Below are 20,597 nucleotides of genomic sequence, written 5' to 3'. Positions count from 1 at the left end.
GCCCATTAGTGCAGCCTATCAGTGCCGCCTCATTAGCGCACATCAGTGAAGGAGAACATTTTATTTATTTTCAAAATTTACTCGCAGAAAATAAGAAAAACTTTTTTTTTTTTTCAAAATTTTCTGTCTTTTTTCTTTTTTTTTTGTAAGAAATAAAAAACCCAGAGGTGATTAAATACCACCAAAAGAAAGCTCTATTTGTGTGAAAAAAATGATAAAAATTTCATATGGGTATAGTGTAGCATGACTGCGCAATTGTCATTCAAAGTGTGAGAGCGCTGAGAGCTGAAAATTGGCCTGGATGAGAAGGGGGTGAAAGTGCCCGGTAGGCAAGTAGTTAAGAGACTCTTTAGTTCCTCTTCACTTTCTGTCATTAGTGTGGTATCGTCTGCAGATCTCAGGTTGTTGATATTTCTCCCTGCGATCTTAATCTCGCCTTGTGATTCGTCGATCCTGGCATTTCGCCCGATGTACTCTGCATATAAGTTAAATAAGTAGGGTGACAATATACATCCTTGCCGCACTCCTTTCTCAATTTTGAACCAGCCAGTTGCTCCATGTCCTGTTCTAACTGTTGCTTCTTGACTTGCATACAAGTTTCTCAGAAGACAGGTAAGGGGTCGGGTTTTCCCATTTCTTTCAGTATTTGTGTTGTGATTCACACAATTAATGGCTTTTCTGTAGTCAATAAAGCAGAAGTAGAGATTCTTCTGGAACACCCTTGCTTTCTCCATGATCCAGCGAATGTTGGCAATTTGATCTCTGGTTCCTCTGCCTCTTGGAAATCCAGCTTGTACTTGTGGTAGCTCTCGGTTCACACGCTGCTGAAGCCTAGCTTGTAGAATTTTCAGCATAACCTTGCTAGCATGTGAGGTGAGTGCGATCGTATGGTAGTTTGAACATTCTTTGACGCTGCCCTTCTTTGGTATCGGAATGTAATGTTCCAGTCCTGTGGCCATTGTTGAGTTTTCTAAGTTTGTTAGGATATTGAGTGCAGCACTTTTACAGCATCTTCTTTTAGGGTTTCAAATAACTCGGCTGAGATACCATTACTTCCACTAGCTTTGTTATGAGCAATGCTTTCTAAGGCCCACTTGACTTCACTCTCCAGAATATCCGGTTCAAGGTCAGTAACCACATCATCGTGGTTTAATAGGACATTCAGAGCTTTCTTGTATAGTCCTTCTGTGTATTCGCATGTAGGCTCACCCAAAACGTGTTTGCCTTTATATGTGTGTATACATAGGGGGGCTTTACCTTTTTTTGTGTTTTTATTTATTTATTATATTTTGCTTTATTTTTTTATACTTTTCTTTTTACATTTAACTTTATTGATATCACATAGGGCAGGGGCTTCCAAACTTTCTAAGCAAAGGGCCAATTTACTGTCCTTCAGGCTTTAGGGGGGACAGATTGTGCCTAGTGGGTGTACAAAATGCCCCAGGATCAGTGTCCCATTGTTGGTTTTATGGGGAAAATAGTGCCCCATTGTTAACCACTTCCCGCCCACCCTATAACAGATTGATGGCGGGAATGTGGTTGTATTATCCTGAGCAGCGACCGGTGATGCGAGGTGTCAGCCTGACACCCTGCATCTCCGATCTCGGTAAAGAGTCTACTGACGTAGCTCTTTACCATGTAAACAGGAAGAGCCGTTTATCGGCTTTCCTTAGTTCGTGCCTGACAGGCATGAGTAAAGGAGCACCGATCGGCGGCTCCCCTGACGGGGGGGGGGTCGGCACTGGTAATCAGATCATTGATTACCAGTGCAGACCCTCGGGGGGGTGCCAGTAGAACCACCAGGGATGCCCACCCATGACCCCTGGGATGCCCACCTATGACCCCAGGGATGCCCACTATGGCCACCAGGGATGGCAATCAGGGCTCAGGGAGCCCCCCATTGCCCTCCCCATCAGTGCTGCCCGCCAGTGCCCTCCCTATCAGTGCTGCCCACCAGTGCCCATCATTGCCATCTTTCAGTGTCGCCCACCAGTGCCCATTATTGCCCACCAGTGCCGCCTATCAATGCCCATTAGTGCCCATCAGTGCCGCCCATCAGTGCTGATCAGTGCCGCCCATCAGTGCCCACCAGTGCCGCTTATCAGTGCCCATTAGTGCCCATTAGTGCCCATCAGTGCCCATCAGTGCCACCTATCAGTGCCCATCAATGCTGCCTATCAGTGCCTAGCAGTGCCGCCTATCAGTGCCCACCAATGCTGCATATCTGTGCTACCCATCAGTGCCACATATCAGTGCCTATCTGTGCCGCCCCATCAGTGCCTCCTCATCAGTGCCTGTCAGTGCAGTCTCATCAGTGCAGGAAAAAACATATTTATTTACAAAATTGTATAACATAAACAAAAAAACTTTTTTTTTTTTTTCAAACTTCTCTGTCTTTTTTTATTTGTTTAGCAAAAAGGAAAAAACCCAGAGGTGATCAAATACCAACAAAAGAAAGCTCTATTTGTGGAGGGGAAATGACATAAATTTGGTGTAGGTACAGTGTTGTATGACCGCGCAATTGTCATTCAAAATGCAACAGCGCTAAAAGGGGAAAATTGGCCTGGGCAGGAAGGGAGGAAAGTGCCCTGTATTGAAGTGGTTAATATCAATAAGAAGACTAGTGCCCCATCATTGGTGTCAGTTGGTGGAATAGTGCCCCATCACTGGTGTCAGTTGGTGGAATAGTGCCCCATCATTGGTGTCAGATGGTGAAATAGTGCCCCAAGGGCCAGATAAAGACAAGCAAAAGGCCACATCTAGCCCTGGGCCACAGTTTGGAGACTACAGACAAAGGGGGATAACACACCCCTATACGATAGCATAATGGAAGTGACAAGTCCTCTTTTTGGAGACATTAGGGGACTTTTAGATCCATGATGTCACCTATGGACCCAATTGAAGCTGATGAAGTGAAGCACAGATTATGCTTCAGAAGCTTCTTTTCTGACCACAGCAGCCAGAGTAATGACAGCCCAAAACCAGAAGTGGTTAAATCCTCGTCACTTCCAGGTTCTTTCACCAGAGGTGAGATTAGTGAATTACGTTTTTCTGATCTCCCACCCCTCTACCTACAGACTCCCGCCATGCCTGTCACAAGCCCACAAGAGGGACAGCAGAGCCCAGGATACATAGCGAGAGTGGCAGTGGCGCATGGGTTGGGCGGCACATTCTCAGCCCAAGTTGTCAGGTAAGAAGGACATTAGAGAAGCAACCAAAAGGCCAATGGTAAGTTTGAAGGCTTTGCGGATCCATCTACGGCACAACTATGACCTAAACACTCCAAAAAGCTACAATTCATTTTGAGCAAGAAGCCGCACCTGTAAAACAAAGTCACTATTGTAGATGGGGATTCTCATGTCAAACAGAGAAGATAAATTGTGAAGAACGCCACAACAGATACCCAAAGATAATTCAGCTCTGCCTTATTGGTTAAAATAAGTTAAAAGCCAACACATTTTGGAAGTCTTAGAATGTCCCCTTCTTCATGGCTACACAACGAGGAACATTCACAAAACTCAGTGGTTAATTTCTTTAAAAATGGCAAAGCTATTCGTCCTAAAAGACTGCATGTACCTTCGTTCTGTGCGAATGGCGGCAAAATGAATTGTTAATAAGCTATATTCTCTCCAGGTTGAATATTTTTTATTCATACACAGTAGAGTGAATCAGAAAAATACCACATAATGACCACCACATGGAACTGACTATCATCGTATTATTTATTATAATATTTAAGTATTTATTTTATTATGACCTTTAACTCCATCTAGTGGCCCAAATGCAGTATTATCCTTGTAGGCAGGTGCAGTCTTCTTTCTCCACTGCAGGTGGTGCTCTATGTGCAGCAGCACTGCAATTGGAGAAGAAGTCAAGGGGTACATGGTTCCTCTATGGTTTCCTGGATCACTGGAGAAGCATCCAACTCAATGCTACAATAATAATAAAAAAGTGTAGCGCTAAAAATAACATGAATAAATTTTACATTAAAAAAATCATCATCTAAAGGAATGGAAGAAATGTCCAAGGGAATTATAGTGAATAAAGTCCCAAAAAAGAATATAGTAATGGTGAAAGTCCAAAAAAATTCAAGTGAAAATAATGTGAAAGCAATCCTTCCCGTGACACCCAGGAATGTGTGGGATGGGGACACCTCGGTGCACAAGTAATAAGAGCAGCTTACCAAAGTGCCATGGCTACTCAAATAAACGAGAGAGCCTCGCCAAGCAAAGGGATGTTTTCACTTAAATTCAATGGATCCAAGGGAAAGTGGATAGCACCATGGAACGATCAATCCCTCTTAGTCACCCCATGATGGTCAAATGAATGTATGGAGGAAAGTAAAACAAAGGACCATAGCGTAATCCCGTAAACACATATGTATAATTTTATTAAAAAACTACTGACAATAGTACGAACATAAGCAGGCACATAGATATGGCAAATAAATGGTAAAAAGGCGCTGGTAATCTTGAGTAGAAATTATAAATATTTAAAATTGTGTGATCTAAAAAACTTTTTTAAACCTTCACATAATTAGGTACAAATATCAATGGTGCAAACATATACAATATATATAAAACTCATTAATATATAAAGTGCAAGTGCCGTACAACAATTTGTGCAAAGATAAAGTGCTTAAATGTGCAACCACGCATAAATTAATTGGTTATCATAAACTCTTGTACCAAAGAAATAGATAAATTATATCTCAAAAAATCATAAACAAATATTGTGACCACTAACGTGGTGTTTTAAGTGATTAAAGTGCTATATGTGCTGCATGGGTAATTAATAGTCCAAGACAATTCATGCAGGGAAACAAACTGAATAAATCAATTGCTTGGATCTTGAGTGCTCCAGGTGATGGGGTGTGTCACTCTTTGCTTCTTACCAGATTGAAGCAGGTCTCAAGGACCCCCAACGCCTGCGATCCCTTTATATAGGTGGATCAGACCTTACCGACTCCTCTTTCTTTATTGAATATCCTGCTCCTTTTCCTCCTATTTTTCCTTATGTGTTACTCATACAGATAGAGCCCACATAAAGAAAGACACATAAGACAGCCAATAATAGTGTAATACTGCTTGATTTAATAAAAATGCATAATCATTACAGTGATTGGCTCCTTACATTTAGTTGTGCCCTCCTGGCACTGGGCAATTCGCATTGGTTTCTGCGGGTATCAGGGAACAAAGCTCTGCGAGGATCTGCAGTACCTCTTCTTGAGTCTCCTTCCCCCCTGCTAGTGTGCGGCGGCCGGTGTACGTCCTAGCCTGTATACCAATGCTTCTACTCGCTACTTCTGGGTTTAGCAAGATTTGGCCGGTTAGCTCAGTTGGTTAGAGCGTGGTCCTAATAACGCCAAGGTCGCGGGTTCGATCCCCGTACGGGCCATTTTCTCTGCTAAACCCAGAAGTAGCGAGTAGAAGCATTGGTATACAGGCTAGGACGTACACCGGCCGCCGCACACTAGCAGGGGGGAAGGAGACTCAAGAAGAGGTACTGCAGATACTCGCAGAGCTTTGTTCCCTGATACCCGCAGAAACCAATGCGAATTGCCCAGTGCCAGGAGGGCACAACTAAATGTAAGGAGCCAATCACTGTAATGATTATGCATTTTTATTAAATCAAGCAGTATTACACTATGTTTGGCTGTCTTATGTGTCTTTCTTTATGTGGGCTCTATCTGTATGAGTAACACATAAGGAAAAATAGGAGGAAAAGGAGCAGGATATTCTATAAAGAAAGAGGAGTCGGTAAGGTCTGATCCACCTATATAAAGGGATCGCAGGCGTTGGGGGTCCTTGAGACCTGCTTCAATCTGGTAAGAAGCAAAGAGTGACACACCCCATCACCTGGAGCACTCAAGATCCAAGCAATTGATTTATTCAGTTTGTTTCCCTGCATGAATTGTCTTGGACTATTAATTACCCATACAGCACATATAGCACTTTAATCACTTAAAACACCGCGTTAGTGGTCACAATATTTGTTTATGATTTTTTGAGATATAATTTATCTATTTCTTTGGTACAAGAGTTTATGATAACCAATTAATTTATGCGTGGTTGCACATTTAAGCACTTTATCTTTGCACAAATTGTTGTACGGCACTTGCACTTTATATATTAATGAGTTTTATATATATTGTATATGTTTGCACCATTGATATTTGTACCTAATTATGTGAAGGTTTAAAAAAGTTTTTTAGATCACACAATTTTAAATATTTATAATTTCTACTCAAGATTACCAGCGCCTTTTTACCATTTATTTACCTATTTATTGTTATTTAACAATTAAAAGGGCAGCAGGTTTTAACATCTTCAAAAAAGGGCCAGGCGCCTTCACATTTTTCTCTACATAGATATGGCAGCTGAAGATCCAACAGCGGCGTCACGCATGTATCCAATCAGCGTAGAAAACAGTACAAAAGCAGTAGGCCGGCTCAGTAAGGGGGCGTGTGGACGTTATGTCTGGAGTCGTCAACGTTTCGTCATCAAAAGACGTTGTCTGGGCGTTTATTTGCTATTTATTTGCTATTTATCCAATTCAATGCTGCTGCCCCATGGGACTCTGCCAGCCATCATGGGTCAAGCAGAGCCTATTTAAGGCCCTGGCTCCCAGGTTTTGAGTGCATTTGCGAGTTGGGAGAGTAGGGACAGATACCCCTCCTGTTAGGGACAGCACTAGCAGCAGGGAAAAGGCTCCTGATGAGAAGGGAAAGTGTAGGGTTCGCAACCTCTCTGGAAACCTGCCTGTCGGGCACAAGATGACCAGGCTGCATTCTTCCTCTCTCTTCAGACACTGACATTCAGCTACAGTCTGCTCTCTACATGCTGTTGGACCTGTGAGTGCTCCCGGTCGGGGTGTCTTCACTGGGTTATTTTTTTAACAGTCTCTACATTATTTCAATCCATGTTCTTTCATTGCACCGGGACTGAGAGTGTTATTCTGCCACACCATGCTGCACCCCACCTACATCCTCATTCATGAAGATTATCCAACCTGGAGAAAATATAGCCTAGCAACATTTGACTTTGCCGGCATTCACACAGAACGAATGTACATTTTTGCAGGACAAATAGCTCTTTCTAGAAACATGGAGATGAGGAGTGGCTGGGGGTTCTACAAAGAAGGTCTCCTAGACACTCCCCCCCCCCCCCCCTTAGCCCAGGTTACAGTGGGGAAAATAATGATTTGATCGCCTGCAGATTTTGTAAGTTTGCCCACCTACGAAGAAATGGCGGATCTATAATTTTTATCATAGGTGTATTTTATATGATAGAGACAGAATATCAACCAAAATCCAGAAAAAAAACACATGATACAAATGTTATAAATTGAGTTGCAGTTCAGTGAGTAAAATAAGTATTTGATTCCCCAAGCAAAACATGACTTAGTACCTGGTGGAGAAACCCTTGTTGGAAGCACAGAGGTCAGACGTTTCTTGTAGTTGGTGGCCAGGTTTGCATACATCTCAGGAGGGATTTTGGTAAACTCCTCTTTACAGATCTTCTCTAAATCCTTAAGGTTTCTTTGCTGTTGCTTGGCAACTCAAAGTTTCAGCTCCCTCCACAAATGTTCTATAGGATTAGGATCTGGAGACTGGCTAGGCCACTCTGTGGCCTTAATGTACTTCTTCTTGAGCCACTCCTTTGTTGCCTTGACGATATGTTTTGGGTCATTGTCAAGATGGAAGACCAAACCACGACCCATCTTCAGTGTTCTGGCTGAGGGAAGAAGGTTCTTATCAAATCCTGTATAATAATAATAATAATAATAATCAAAGATTTTACAATACATGGCCATCTCCATTGGCCCTTGAATGCAACAAAGTCAGCCCATAACTTTAGCAGAGAAACATCCCCAAAGCATAATGTTTCCACCTCCGTGCTTGAGGCTCTAGGAGATGGCCAGAGGCTGTGTTCACACAGGAGACAGTACAGGAGACAGAGATAGGGGACACAGTACAGGAGACAGAGATAGGGGACACAGTACAGGAGACAGAGATAGGGGACACAGTACAGGAGATGGTCAGAGATAGGGGACACAGTACAGGAGATGGTCAGAGATCGGGGACACAGTACAGGAGATGGTCAGAGATGGGGGACACAGTACAGGAGATGGTCAGAGATGGGGGACACAGTACAGAAGATGGTCAGAGATGGGGGACACAGTACAGGAGATGGTCAGAGACAGTGTTGCCAACCGCCCGTAGATTTACGGACAGCCCGTTAAAACAGGGCACTTTTCTCCTGCCCGTAAATGCCCGTAGCAGGAGAAAAGTGCCAGTAAATCTACGGCGGCGGCGGCAAGGTCGGAACTGCGCATGTGCGGTGCGCAGTTCCGAAGATTCCCGACTCCCGAGTTCTCTCGCAGAGATCATGCAGCAGGTCCGCCTGCGCCCGCCCCTGCCTCCGCCCCCGCCCTCATTCAAGTTTTCCCGCCGGCCGCTGACAGACAGTGCGTGTGGACTGCGGAGTGGACTCACTCTGTGTGTGGACTCCGTCTGCGTCTCCGTCACCGTGGAGTAGAACTAGAAGATGCTGCTGGCAGCTGGATGGATGGTGGAGACTGGACACTGGACAGAGCAGACTGTGACAGGCAGCAGAGGGCGAGGCAGAGCACAGAAGAGCAGAGGAGAGGACTGGTGAGTGCGGCTCCGACTCCGAGCCTAAGAATCCCTTCAGCAGAAATAATTAATGAGAGATGTTAGTTAGAGCAGAGCCCCTGGGATATTGTCCACCTGACTCATCCTTTCCTTTATCTTGGACCTCATATTTAGTGATTAAAGTATGTAACCGTTTAACTGGCACTGTCAACCTTTATTGGGACTCGATCGATTATGGGCAGCCAGATAATTGGACTCTAAATATGGACCTTTCTGATCCAAGGTATGGGCAGCACCACTAGGGGGAATAGCACAGCCAATTGTAGCACCACTAATTGTAATGCAATGGACAGTTCTGTATTTTCCAGTGGATGTACTACTTCAACTTGCAACCAACAGTTATTTAAAGCAGAGCTCCACCTAAAAAGGGGAAGCTCCGTTGGTTTTCTTTCTCACCCCCCGAGTCCGACAGCTAGCAGCGCACTGCAGACTGGAGTAGTAGAGAGAGGAGTCAGGGCCCGGGGGCAGAAGACATCAGTGTCCTGCTCCTGTGCCCCCTTCACCTCTCCATGTTAATGGAGAAATATGGTTTTTGACTTTTGTTGAACCTAAACACATTGCTAATAGCTCTATCTACATGTTTATAGTTTAAGTATTGATATTTGCACTGTTTAGCACTGAAAACAGCCTGTTTATGTACATTTTTGCAATGCCAGTAAAAAAATTGGTGCCGTCCGTAAATTTTGGACGTTCTGCCAGCAAATTTCCCTCCGGGAGGTTGGCAACACTGGTCAGAGATGGGGGACACAGTACAGGAAATGGTCAGAGATGGGGGACACAGTACAGGAGACAGAGATGGGGGACACAGTATAGGAGACAGATTGGGGACACAGTACAGGAGACAGAGATGGGGGACACAGTACAGGAGACAGAGATGGGGACACAGTACAGGAGACAGAGATGGGGGACACAGTACAGGAGACAGAGATGGGGGACACAGTACAGGAGACAGAGATGGGGGACACAGTACAGGAGACAGATTGGGGGACACAGTACAGGAGACAGAGATGGGGAACACAGTACAGGAGACAGAGATGGTGGACACAGTACAGGAGACAGATGGGGGACACAGTACAGGAAACAGATTAAGGGGCACAGTACAGGAGACAGATTGGGGACACAGTACAGGAGACAGATGGGGGACACAGTACAGGAGACAGAGATGGGGGACACAGTAAAGTAGACAGACGGGGAACACAGTACAGGAGACAGAGATGAGGGACACAGTACAGGAGACAGAGATGGGGGACACAGTACAGGAGACAGAGATGGGGGACACAGTACAGGAGACAGATTAAGGGGCACAGTACAGGAAACGGGTTGGGGACACAGTACAGGAGACAGATGGGGGACACAGTACAGGAGACAGAGATGGGGGACACAGTAAAGTAGACAGACGGGGGACACAGTACAGGAGACAGAGATGAGGGACACAGTACAGGAGACAGAGATGGGGGACACAGTACAGGAGACAGAGATGGGGGACACAGTATAGGAGACAGAGATGGTGGACACAGTACAGGAGACAGATGGGGGACACAGTACAGGAAACAGATTAAGGGGCAAAGTACAGGAGACAGAGATGGGGGACACAGTACAGGAGACAGAGATGGGGGGACACAGTACAGGAGACAGAGATGGGGGGACACAGTACAGGAGACAGAGATGGGGGGACACCGTACAGGAGACAGAGATGGGAGACACAGTACAGGAGACAGAGATGGGGGACACAGTACAGGAGACAGACGGGAGACACAGTACAGGAGACAGAGATGGGGGACGCAGTACAGGAGACAGAGATGGGGGGACACAGTACAGGAGACAGAGATGGGGGACACAGTACAGGAGACAGAGATGGTGGACACAGTACAGGAGACAGATGGGGGACACAGTACAGGAAACAGATTAAGGGGCAAAGTACAGGAGACAGAGATGGGGGGACACCGTACAGGAGACAGAGATGGGAGACACAGTACAGGAGACAGAGATGGGGGACACAGTACAGGAGACAGACGGGGGACACAGTACAGGAGACAGAGATGGGGGACGCAGTACAGGAGACAGAGATGGGGGGACACAGTACAGGAGACAGAGATGGGGGACACCGTACAGGAGACAGAGATTGGGGACACAGTACAGGAGACAGAGATGGGGGACACAGTACAGGAGACAGAGATGGGGGACACAGTACAGGAGACAGACGGGGGACACAGTACAGGAGACAGATTGGGGACACAGTACAGGAGACAGAGATGGGGGACGCAGTACAGGAGACAGAGATGGGGGGACACAGTACAGGAGACAGAGATGGGGGACACAGTACAGGAGACAGAGATGGGGGACACAGTACATGAGACAGAGATGGGGGACACAGTACAGGAGACAGAGATGGGGGACACACAGGATACAGAGATGGGGGGACACAGTACAGGAGACAGAGATGGGGGACACACAGGATACAGAGATGGGGGGACACAGTACAGGAGATGGTCAGAGATGGGGGACACAGTACAGGAGATGGTCAGAGATGGGGGACACAGTACAGGAGATGGTCAGAGATGGGGACACGGACAGGCGATGGTCAGAGATGGGGGACACAGTACAGGAGATGGTCAGAGATGGGGAACACAGTACAGGAGATGGTCAGAGATGGGGGACACAGTACAGGAGACAGAAATGGGGGACACAGTACAGAAGATGGTCAGAGACCTTTCAGAAATGCACAGATTTTCACTTGAACAGCTCAGGGTTTCAGGTTAGCAATCATGCTGTCTATAGAGGGAAAAACATACCTGGCCATCAGGCACTTTTAGAGGTCCGGGGGCGGGGCATCCACTCAAATCTTCTCTCCTTCTACTCCATCCAGAGTACATAGGCTGCATGGGGCGGGGTCAGAGCATCAGTGGAGCTCCTGGCCCTGCCCCCTCTTTGCTGGCTGAGCAATGCAGAAGTCCGGGGGCGGGGCTCTGGGCTCCTACTACAATGGCTCAATACCGAATGCACAGGCTGAAAGGGGTGGAGTCAGAGCATCAGTGGAGCTCCCGGCCCCACCCTCTCTCTGCTGGCTGTGTAATACAGCGCTGCTTCCTGTGTCCCCAGTGCGCTCTGTGGTGCTATTGTCAGGGCCACTTTCAGGGCAAATAGGGAAGCTCCTTTGGATGTCGGGGGGGGGGGCAATTGACCCATTGCCCCCCCTGGATCCGCCCCTGACCTGAGAGTGTATTATCCAGTAGTCCTCAAGGGGGCAGTGCTACACAAGTAAATATAATACATCTTCTATCTATTTACCAATGCTAGCAGCATGAGAATTAAAAATTGTTACGCTGAGAATCTGAAAGTTTAGTTCTGCTTTAAAACGTGACCACAATTTTTTTTTTTTTAAGAAACCCCGGGCGGTCTCTGTACATTGCAGGCATTCAGGCACGTACAGGGGGGGGGGGGGGGGCTGCACCTGCCTCTTTGCCCCTTAATGCCCAAAGCGTTCTTTTATCAAACCCAAATTTCTGAAGTGGGGCCCATAAACAGTATGGCGGTGGGCTGACAGTGCCTGCATGTGCCTATCCTGAAGCCTGCTGGGCTTGGGAAAGCTTGTACATGCTCGGTAGAGGGGGCGCATACGTAGTGACGTAAAGGCACCACCTGGTGCCATTTTTGAAAGTGAAGCACTTGGTCTCAGCGCAGCGACAGTGCCTCGTTGTCACATCAGCAGGTAAGACCAGACCCCGAACCACTCCACAGCCTCTGACCACCCCCTGCACCATGTCCGCAGCCTCTGAACAGTTCACCACCTGCACCATGTCCACAGCCTCTGACCACCACCTGCACCATGTCTGCAGCCTCTGACCAGACCACCACCTGCATCATGTCCACAGCCTCTTACCACCCCCTGCGCCATGTCCGCAGCCCCTTACCACCTCCTGTACCATGTTCACAGCGTCTGACTAAACCACCACCTGCACCATGTCCGCAACCTCTTACCTACCCCTGCACCATGTCCGCAGCCTCTGAACAGACCACCACCTGCACCATGTCCGCCGCCTCTTACCATCCCCTGTACCATGTCCGAAGCCTCTGACCAGAGCACCATGTCCACAGCCTCTTACCACCCCCTGCACCATGTCCGCTGCCTCTGACCAGACCACCTCCTGCACCATGTCCGAAGCCTCTGACCACCACCTGCACCATGTCCACATCCTCTTACCACCCCCTGCACCATGTCTGCAGCCTCTGACCAGACCATCACCTGCACCATGTCTTCAGCCGCCGACCACCCCCTGCACCATGTCCGCAGCCACTGACCAGACCACCCCCTGCACCATGTCTACAGCCTCTTACCAGACCATCACCTGCACCATGTCAGCAGCCTCTTATCACCCCCTGCACCATGTCCGCAGCCTCTGACCAGACCATCACCTGCACCATGTCTGCAGCCACCGACCACCCCCTGCACCATGTCCGCAGCCATCCAGAAACTAAAATAGTGATGCTGAGCACCCTGCTCCTGCGCTCAGAACTGGGTCCTCAGGCTGCCTCTATCCCGGAACTCACACTTGGCATCCACTATGGCTAAGCTTTGCTGCCCTCTACGACCGGGGTGGTCAACAATACTGCAAATACAAACACGAAGAAAGGGCGCACCAGCCTAGCGCATTATCCTCAGCGGGCTTTTAATAACATAAGTTTAAAATCAACTACTCACAAACATGCGTAGTAATCCAGCATATCAATTCCATAGAGCAGCATCGTTTGAAAAGTCCAATGTCTCATGAGGACGGAGGGCTGATGCATTTCGAGGCCGTGCCTCTTCCTCAGAGCCTCAGGAAGAGGAAGGGCACGGCCTCGAAACGACCATCACCTGCACCATGTCCGCAGCCTCTGACCACCCCCCCGCACCATGTCCGTTGCCTCTAACCAGACCACCACCTGCACCATGTCCACAGCCTCTTATCGCCCCCTGCACCATGTCCGCAGCCACTAAACACCCCTGAACCTGCCCTATTTAAAGCCCTGTTCCATGTGCCACTTTTATACTCTGACCACCTGCCCCTCTAAAGGTCTCTGCACGGCCCTGCAGGGATTTCAATAAACCTTGTAGCAGATTCCTACCTTTTGTTATTCTGAAGAAATAGTTGTTTGTTTCTTTGTGTCCATGTGCCAAGTGAATGTAAGCCCAGGTTCACACTGAGGCCGTTTTGAAATTAAGCGCGTTTAGCTGAACTCGCACGATTTCAAGCCGAGCCGGCATTTCAGTCTGACTTCGGGGGCAATTTCACAGACATCTGTGCGGGTTGCTGCACAGATGTCTATGGAACTCATCCCCCCCCCCCCAAAAGTAGTACAGAAACTACTTTTGTGAATCAGTGCTGCACCACAAACTTGGCGTCTGACCTATTCAGATGGTGCAACTGCCAGAAATTGGAAATGTCAAATCACATGTCAAATTGGACCAATGTGAACACGGGCTAAATGGGAGTGACTTTATCATTATCAATCAGCTGCTGCACTTGCAGGGCTCTAATGAGGAAAGTGGTAGGGTTTGCATCCCTTTAGATGTGATTTCCCTTTGCAAGTATCTCACCAAAAATGTTGCAGGGGATGCCCAAAATCTGACTTGTATCTTAACCACTTGCCGACCTCCGTACGACTATATATGTCGGCGGTCAGCCCCTCCTGGGCAAGCGGTACGTCACTCGCCCGCGAGCCAATAGGGGGCGAGCGCTCTAGGTCACTAGCATCCCCGCGCGAGTGACTGGCAGCTCCGATGTCCGCCGATCACTCGCGATTTACCGCTGGAGAGTGAGAAAGGCAGGAGGCTGATGTAAACAAAGCCGTCTGTCATTCTTCCTGATGTAACAGCAGAGATCATACGACCCTTCTAAGTAGGATCGTATGTCTCTGTTGTAGCATCACAAGCCACGCCCCTTTACAGTAAGAAGCACGCCCCTAGGGATACACTTAACCCCTGGATCTCTAATAAAGTTAACCCCTTCCCTGCCAGTGTCATTATTACAGTGACAGTGCATATGTATTACTGTAGTAATGTCACTGGTACCCCCAAAAGTGTCAAAAATGGCAGTCAGGGGTCCGATCTGTCCGCCGCAATGTCGCAGTCCCGCAAAAAAAATCACAGATCACCGCCATTACTGGTAAAAAAAAAAAAAAACAATAAAAATGATATAAATCTTTCCTGTAGTTAGTAAACGCAAAAACTTTTGCGCAAACCAATCAAAATACGCTTATTGCAATTTTTTTACCAAAAATATATAGCAGAAAATAAATTGGCCTAAAATGTTAAAAAATTTAGATTTTTACATTTTTTGGGGGGGAATTTCATATACAAAATGTGAAAAATATTGTTATTTTTTCAGAATTGTCGCTCTTTTTATGTTTATAGCGCAAAAAGTAAAAATCGCACAGGTGATCAAATACCACCAAAAGAAAGCTCTGTTTGTGGAAAAAAAAAGGTCATCAATTTCATTTGGGAACAGCATCGCACGACCGCGCAATTGTCCATTAAAGTCACGCAGTGCCGAATCTCAAAATAGGCCCTGGTCTTTGAGCAGCCAAATCCTCCGGGGCTTAAGTGGTTAATGCAGACTTTATGAAAATCAGTGAGCCAATCACACTAGCAGGAATTTACATTTCTGGGGGGGGCGGAGTTCTGTATATATTCTGTGCTCAGAGCGCCTCCAGGTGGCCATATTGCATTTTACAGAAAATGACAGCTGCTGCAGACTGAAAAGGAAAAATAATTTTTAATTACTTTCAATTACAATTTGACTTGTGTAGCAATTGGATACGCTAGATTATTTGTGCTATTTGCTATTTTTTTCCCCACAAAAGTGGAGTTACCTTTTAAGTCCCTATTCACGCCAATGCGACTTGTCATGCGATTTGAGAGTTTCAAAATGCATGACAAGTCACAGCCTATTGTCAGCAATGGAACTGTTCAAATCGGTGTGACTCCGACTTTGGGGTGCCACACTGATTTGAAAAAAATTAAAATCGGTGTGCCACCCCAAAAGTCAAATGGGTGTGGCACCCCATGACAAGTCACACCCTATTGTCGGCAATGGAACTGATCAAATTGGTGCGACTCCGACTTTGGGGTGCCACACAGATTTGAAAAAAGGATCCTGCACCATTTTTTGCGATTTCAGATGCGAATTGCATGGACGTCTGTTCATGAAGTCGCACCTGAAATCGCATTGACCTGTGGTTTTAAAATTGTGTGACTTAAAGTGAAGTAGCACGATTTCAAAGTCGCATTCAGAGTCTATAATTTCCTTGGCCACATTGTAATTCTCTGTTTGTACAGCAGAGGTCAGCACAGGACAGAGACTGAAACTCCAGCAGAGATTTTGGGTCATTAAATGTTCTCTTCAATCTTCTGATCTCCTCCTCTTCTCCACCCTCCCAACCCCCCCCCCCCCCCCCCATCCACTGTTTGCTGCTGAAACTTTCATTTCTAAGGAATTAACTCGCAAGAGGCACAGGGAGAATGTAAGTATTGCAGTCGCATGGATTAAATGTTTGATATTACCAGCTAAAACTGATTAGATGCAATAGTCTGCAGAATAAGATGAAATGATCTGTTCAGAGGCTGCACCGGTGTAGCTACTAGCAATTACAGAATTTATGAAGTCATTGGTTAAGAAATATCCCTGATTTCAAACATTGAACACTCTCCCTGTGTTCAAATGATACAATTGTATCCTGTTGTTTATTTATTTGTTTATTTGTTTTTTATTGATTGCAGCATTTTATATAGCAACTAGTGTTGAGCGAACACGGACTGTATTATTCGTGTTCGTACCGAATAATTGGATTTTTTTTACCCGAACACGGACACGGACACTTTACTGTATGTTCGGGTAAAAATCCGTGTTCGGTCGTTTTATTTCCGGGTTTTGCATGCTTTGGCGCTCTTTTCATGGCGGGCTTTCAACAGCCAATCAACAATCGTTTAACTGGTGTGCCTTAAGCCATCCCAGCCATGCCTGCAAATGTCTTAGTAGCTGTGATTGGCCGTCTGAAGCATGTGACCAAGTCTTTATAAGTTCGAGGCAGCCGCCGCAGCAGCGTCATTCTGCTGCTTAGCTAAGGGACAGAGCACACATCAATGTGCTGGCTGCTGATTAGGGAAAGATAGGCAGGAAAAAACCATTTGTGTCCGGATAGAATTGAGGGACAGGTCGGAGTGTTTAGGCAGGGCGAGTTGTAGGCATTTTAGGGATAGAGTCTGCTGAATTATAGGGTCAGTGTGTTCTACAAACTACAATCGATATTGCTGTGTGGGGGGTGGGGTGAATCTGCACTCAATCCTGATCTACGATCTCTTCTCAATCCTGTTAGGGACAGAGTCTGCTGAATTTTAGGGAAACTGTGTTCTACAAACTACAATCGATATTGCTGTGTGGTGTGGGATTGGAGATAGGCAGGTGTCAGTGATCCACATCCATTTTTCTGTGTGTGAGCTGCAGTGAACACAATCTTTTTGGGCTGCAGTGAACACAATCTTTTTGGGCTGCAGTGAACACAATCTTTTTGGGGTGCAGTGAACAAAATCTTTTTGGTGTGCAGTGAACACAATCCTTTTTGGTGTGCAGTGAACACAATCTTTGTGGGGTGCAGTGAACAAAATCCTTTGTGGGGTGCAGTGAACACAATCTTTTTGGGGTGCAGTGAACAAAATCCTTTTTGGGGTGCAGTGAACAACATCCTTTTTGGGGTGGAGTGAACAACATCCTTTTTGGGGTGCAGTGAACAAAATCCTTTTTGGGGTGCAGTGAACACAATCTTTTTGGGGTGCAGTGAACACAATCTTTGTGGGGTGCAGTGAACACAATCTTTTTGGGGTGGAGTGAACAACATCCTTTTTGGGGTGCAGTGAACAACATCCTTTTTGGGGTGCAGTGAACACAATCTTTTTGGGGTGCAGTGAACACAATCTTTGTGGGGTACAGTGAACAGAATCTTTGTGGGGTGCAGTGAACACAATCTTTGGGGGGTACAGTGAACACAATCTTTTTGGGGTGCAGTGAACACAATCTTTGTGGGGTGCAGTGAACACAATCTTTTTGGGGTGCAGTGAACAAAATCTTTTTGGTGTGCAGTGAACACAATCCTTTTTGGTGTGCAGTGAACACAATCTTTGTGGGGTGCAGTGAACAAAATCCTTTGTGGGGTGCAGTGAACACAATCTTTTTGGGGTGCAGTGAACAAAATCCTTTTTGGGGTGCAGTGAACAACATCCTTTTTGGGGTGCAGTGAACACAATCTTTTTGGGGTGCAGTGAACAAAATCCTTTGTGGGGTGCAGTGAACACAATCTTTTTGGGGTGCAGTGAACACAATCTTTTTGGGGTGGAGTGAACAACATCCTTTTTGGGGTGCAGTGAACAAAATCCTTTTTGGGGTGCAGTGAACAAAATCATTTTTGGGGTGCAGTGAACACAATCTTTTTGGGGTGCAGTGAACACAATCTTTGTGGGGTGCAGTGAACACAATCTTTTTGGGGTGGAGTGAACAACATCCTTTTTGGGGTGCAGTGAACAACATCCTTTTTGGGGTGCAGTGAACACAATCTTTTTGGGGTGCAGTGAACACAATCTTTGTGGGGTACAGTGAACAGAATCTTTGTGGGGTGCAGTGAACACAATCTTTGGGGGGTACAGTGAACACAATCTTTTTGGGGTGCAGTGAACACAATCTTTGTGGGGTGCAGTGAACACAATCTTTTTGGGGTGGAGTGAACAAAATCATTTTTGGGGTGCAGTGAACAACATCCTTTTTGGGGTGCAGTGATCAAAATCCTTTTTGGGGTGCAGTGATCAAAATCCTTTTTGGGGTGCAGTGAACACAATCTTTTTGGGGTGCAGTGAACAAAATCCTTTGTGGGGTGCAGTGAACAGAATCTTTGTGGGGTGCAGTGAACACAATCTTTGGGGGGGTACAGTGAACACAATCTTTTTGGGGTGCAGTGAACACAATCTTTGTGGGGTACAGTGAACACAATCTTTGGGGGGTACAGTGAACACAATCTTTTTGGGGTGCAGTGAACACAATCTTTGGGGGGTACAGTGAACACAATCTTTTTGGGGTGCAGTGAACACAATCTTTGTGGGGTGCAGTGAACACAATCTTTGGGGGGGTACAGTGAACACAATCTTTTTGGGGTGCAGTGAACAACATCCTTTTAGGGTGCAGTGAACACAATCTTTGTGGGGTGCAGTGAACAACATCCTTTTAGGGTGCAGTGAACACAATCTTTGTGGGGTACAGTGAACAGAATCTTTGTGGGGTGCAGTGAACACAATCTTTGGGGGGTACAGTGAACACAATCTTTGTGAGGTGCAGTGAACACAATCTTTGTGGGGTGCAGTGAACACAATCATTGTGGGGTGCAGTGAACTCAATCTTTGTGGGGTACAGTGAACACAATCTCATACTTCTGAAGATTTGAGGGTGCTGCCTGTTCCATACTCCCCCTACTCCTCATCTAGCCTTTTAGGGGTACAAACAATAGTAATTGGGGCCTAGTGTGGTTGTGTACGTGTGATATACATACACTTTTTTTGGATCATATTTTCTATTCCGCTATTTAATCAAAAACCTTTGGGGATCAGTTAAATTGGGGGATAGTCTGTGTTGGTACGTGTGAGAGAGATCCACCTTTCCAAGTTGTTGGGGTTCATCTCATACTTCTGAAGGTTTGAGGGTGCTGCCTGTTCCATACTCCCCCTACTCCTCATCTAGCCTTTTAGGGGTACAAACAATAGTAATTGGGGCCTAGTGTGGTTGTGTACGTGTGATATACATACACTTTTTTTGGATCATATTTTCTATTCCGCTATTTAATCAAAAACCTTTGGGGATCAGTTAAATTGGGGGATAGTCTGTGTTGGTACGTGTGAGAGAGATCCACCTTTCCAAGTTGTTGGGGTTCATCTCATACTTCTGAAGGTTTGAGGGTGCTGCCTGTTCCATACCCCCCCTACTCCTCATCTAGCCTTTTAGGGGTACAAACAATAGTAATTGGGGCCTAGTGTGGTTGTGTACGTGTGATATACATACACTTTTTTTGGATCATATTTTCTATTCCGCTATTTAATCAAAAACCTTTGGGGATCAGTTAAATTGGGGGATAGTCTGTGTTGGTACGTGTGAGAGAGATCCACCTTTCCAAGTTTTTGGGGTTCATCTCATACTTCTGAAGATTTGAGGGTGCTGCCTGTTCCATACTCCTCCTCCTACTGCTCAACCATCCTTTTAGGGGTACAAACAATAGTAGTTGGGGCCTAGTGTGGTGGTGTACGTGCGAGATACATACACTTTCTTTTTGATCATATTTTCTATTCCGCTATTCAATTAAAACCTTTGGGGATCAATTCAATTGCGAGATAGTCTGTGTCGGTACGTGTGAGATCCACCTTTCCAAGTTGTTGGGGTTCATCTCATACTTCTGAAGATTTGAGGGTGCTGCCTGTTCCATACTCCTGCTCCTACTGCTCAACCATCCTTTTAGGGGTACAAACAATAGTAATTGGGGCCTAGTGTGGTTGTGTACGTGCGAGATACATACACTTTTTTTGATCATATTTCCTATTCCGCTATTCAATAAAAACCTTTGAGGATCAATTGAATTGCGGGATAGTCTGTGTCGGTACGTGTGAGATCCACCTTTCCAAGTTTTTGGGGTTCATCTCATACTTCTGAAGATTTGAGGGTGCTGTCTGTTCCATACTCCTCCTACTCCTCATCCATCCTTTTAGGGGTAGAAACAATAGTAATTGGGGCCTAGTGTGGTTTTGTACGTGCGAGATACATACACTTTTTTGGATCATATTTCCTATTCCGCTATTCAATAAAAACCTTTCTAGGGCAAGATCTTAAATTACAGAAATATGAGGAGACCGTCA

The 20,597-nt window shown here is 46.1% G+C and overlaps 1 protein-coding gene across 1 annotated transcript in view; it reads left to right on the top strand.

Moving 5' to 3' along the window:
- Positions 1-2,879: 2,879 nt before the first annotated feature.
- The window catches only part of LOC309564142 (complement C1r-A subcomponent-like), a gene marked incomplete at its 5' end in the record, with an annotated part of 131,530 nt that continues 113,812 nt past the window's right edge, over positions 2,880-20,597 (top strand). The window contains one exon of the mRNA XM_082268771.1: positions 2,880-3,190. Within this exon, the coding sequence (XP_082124897.1) occupies positions 2,880-3,190 (311 nt within the window). The remainder of the gene's footprint in view (positions 3,191-20,597) is intronic.

The sequence above is a fragment of the Pelophylax lessonae genome (genome assembly GCF_965119305.1).
Source record: "Pelophylax lessonae genome assembly, chromosome: 9".
NCBI lineage: Eukaryota > Metazoa > Chordata > Amphibia > Anura > Ranidae > Pelophylax > Pelophylax lessonae.
Note: the sequence above shows the minus strand (reverse complement) of the source record. Positions and strands in the feature narration are given on the sequence as shown.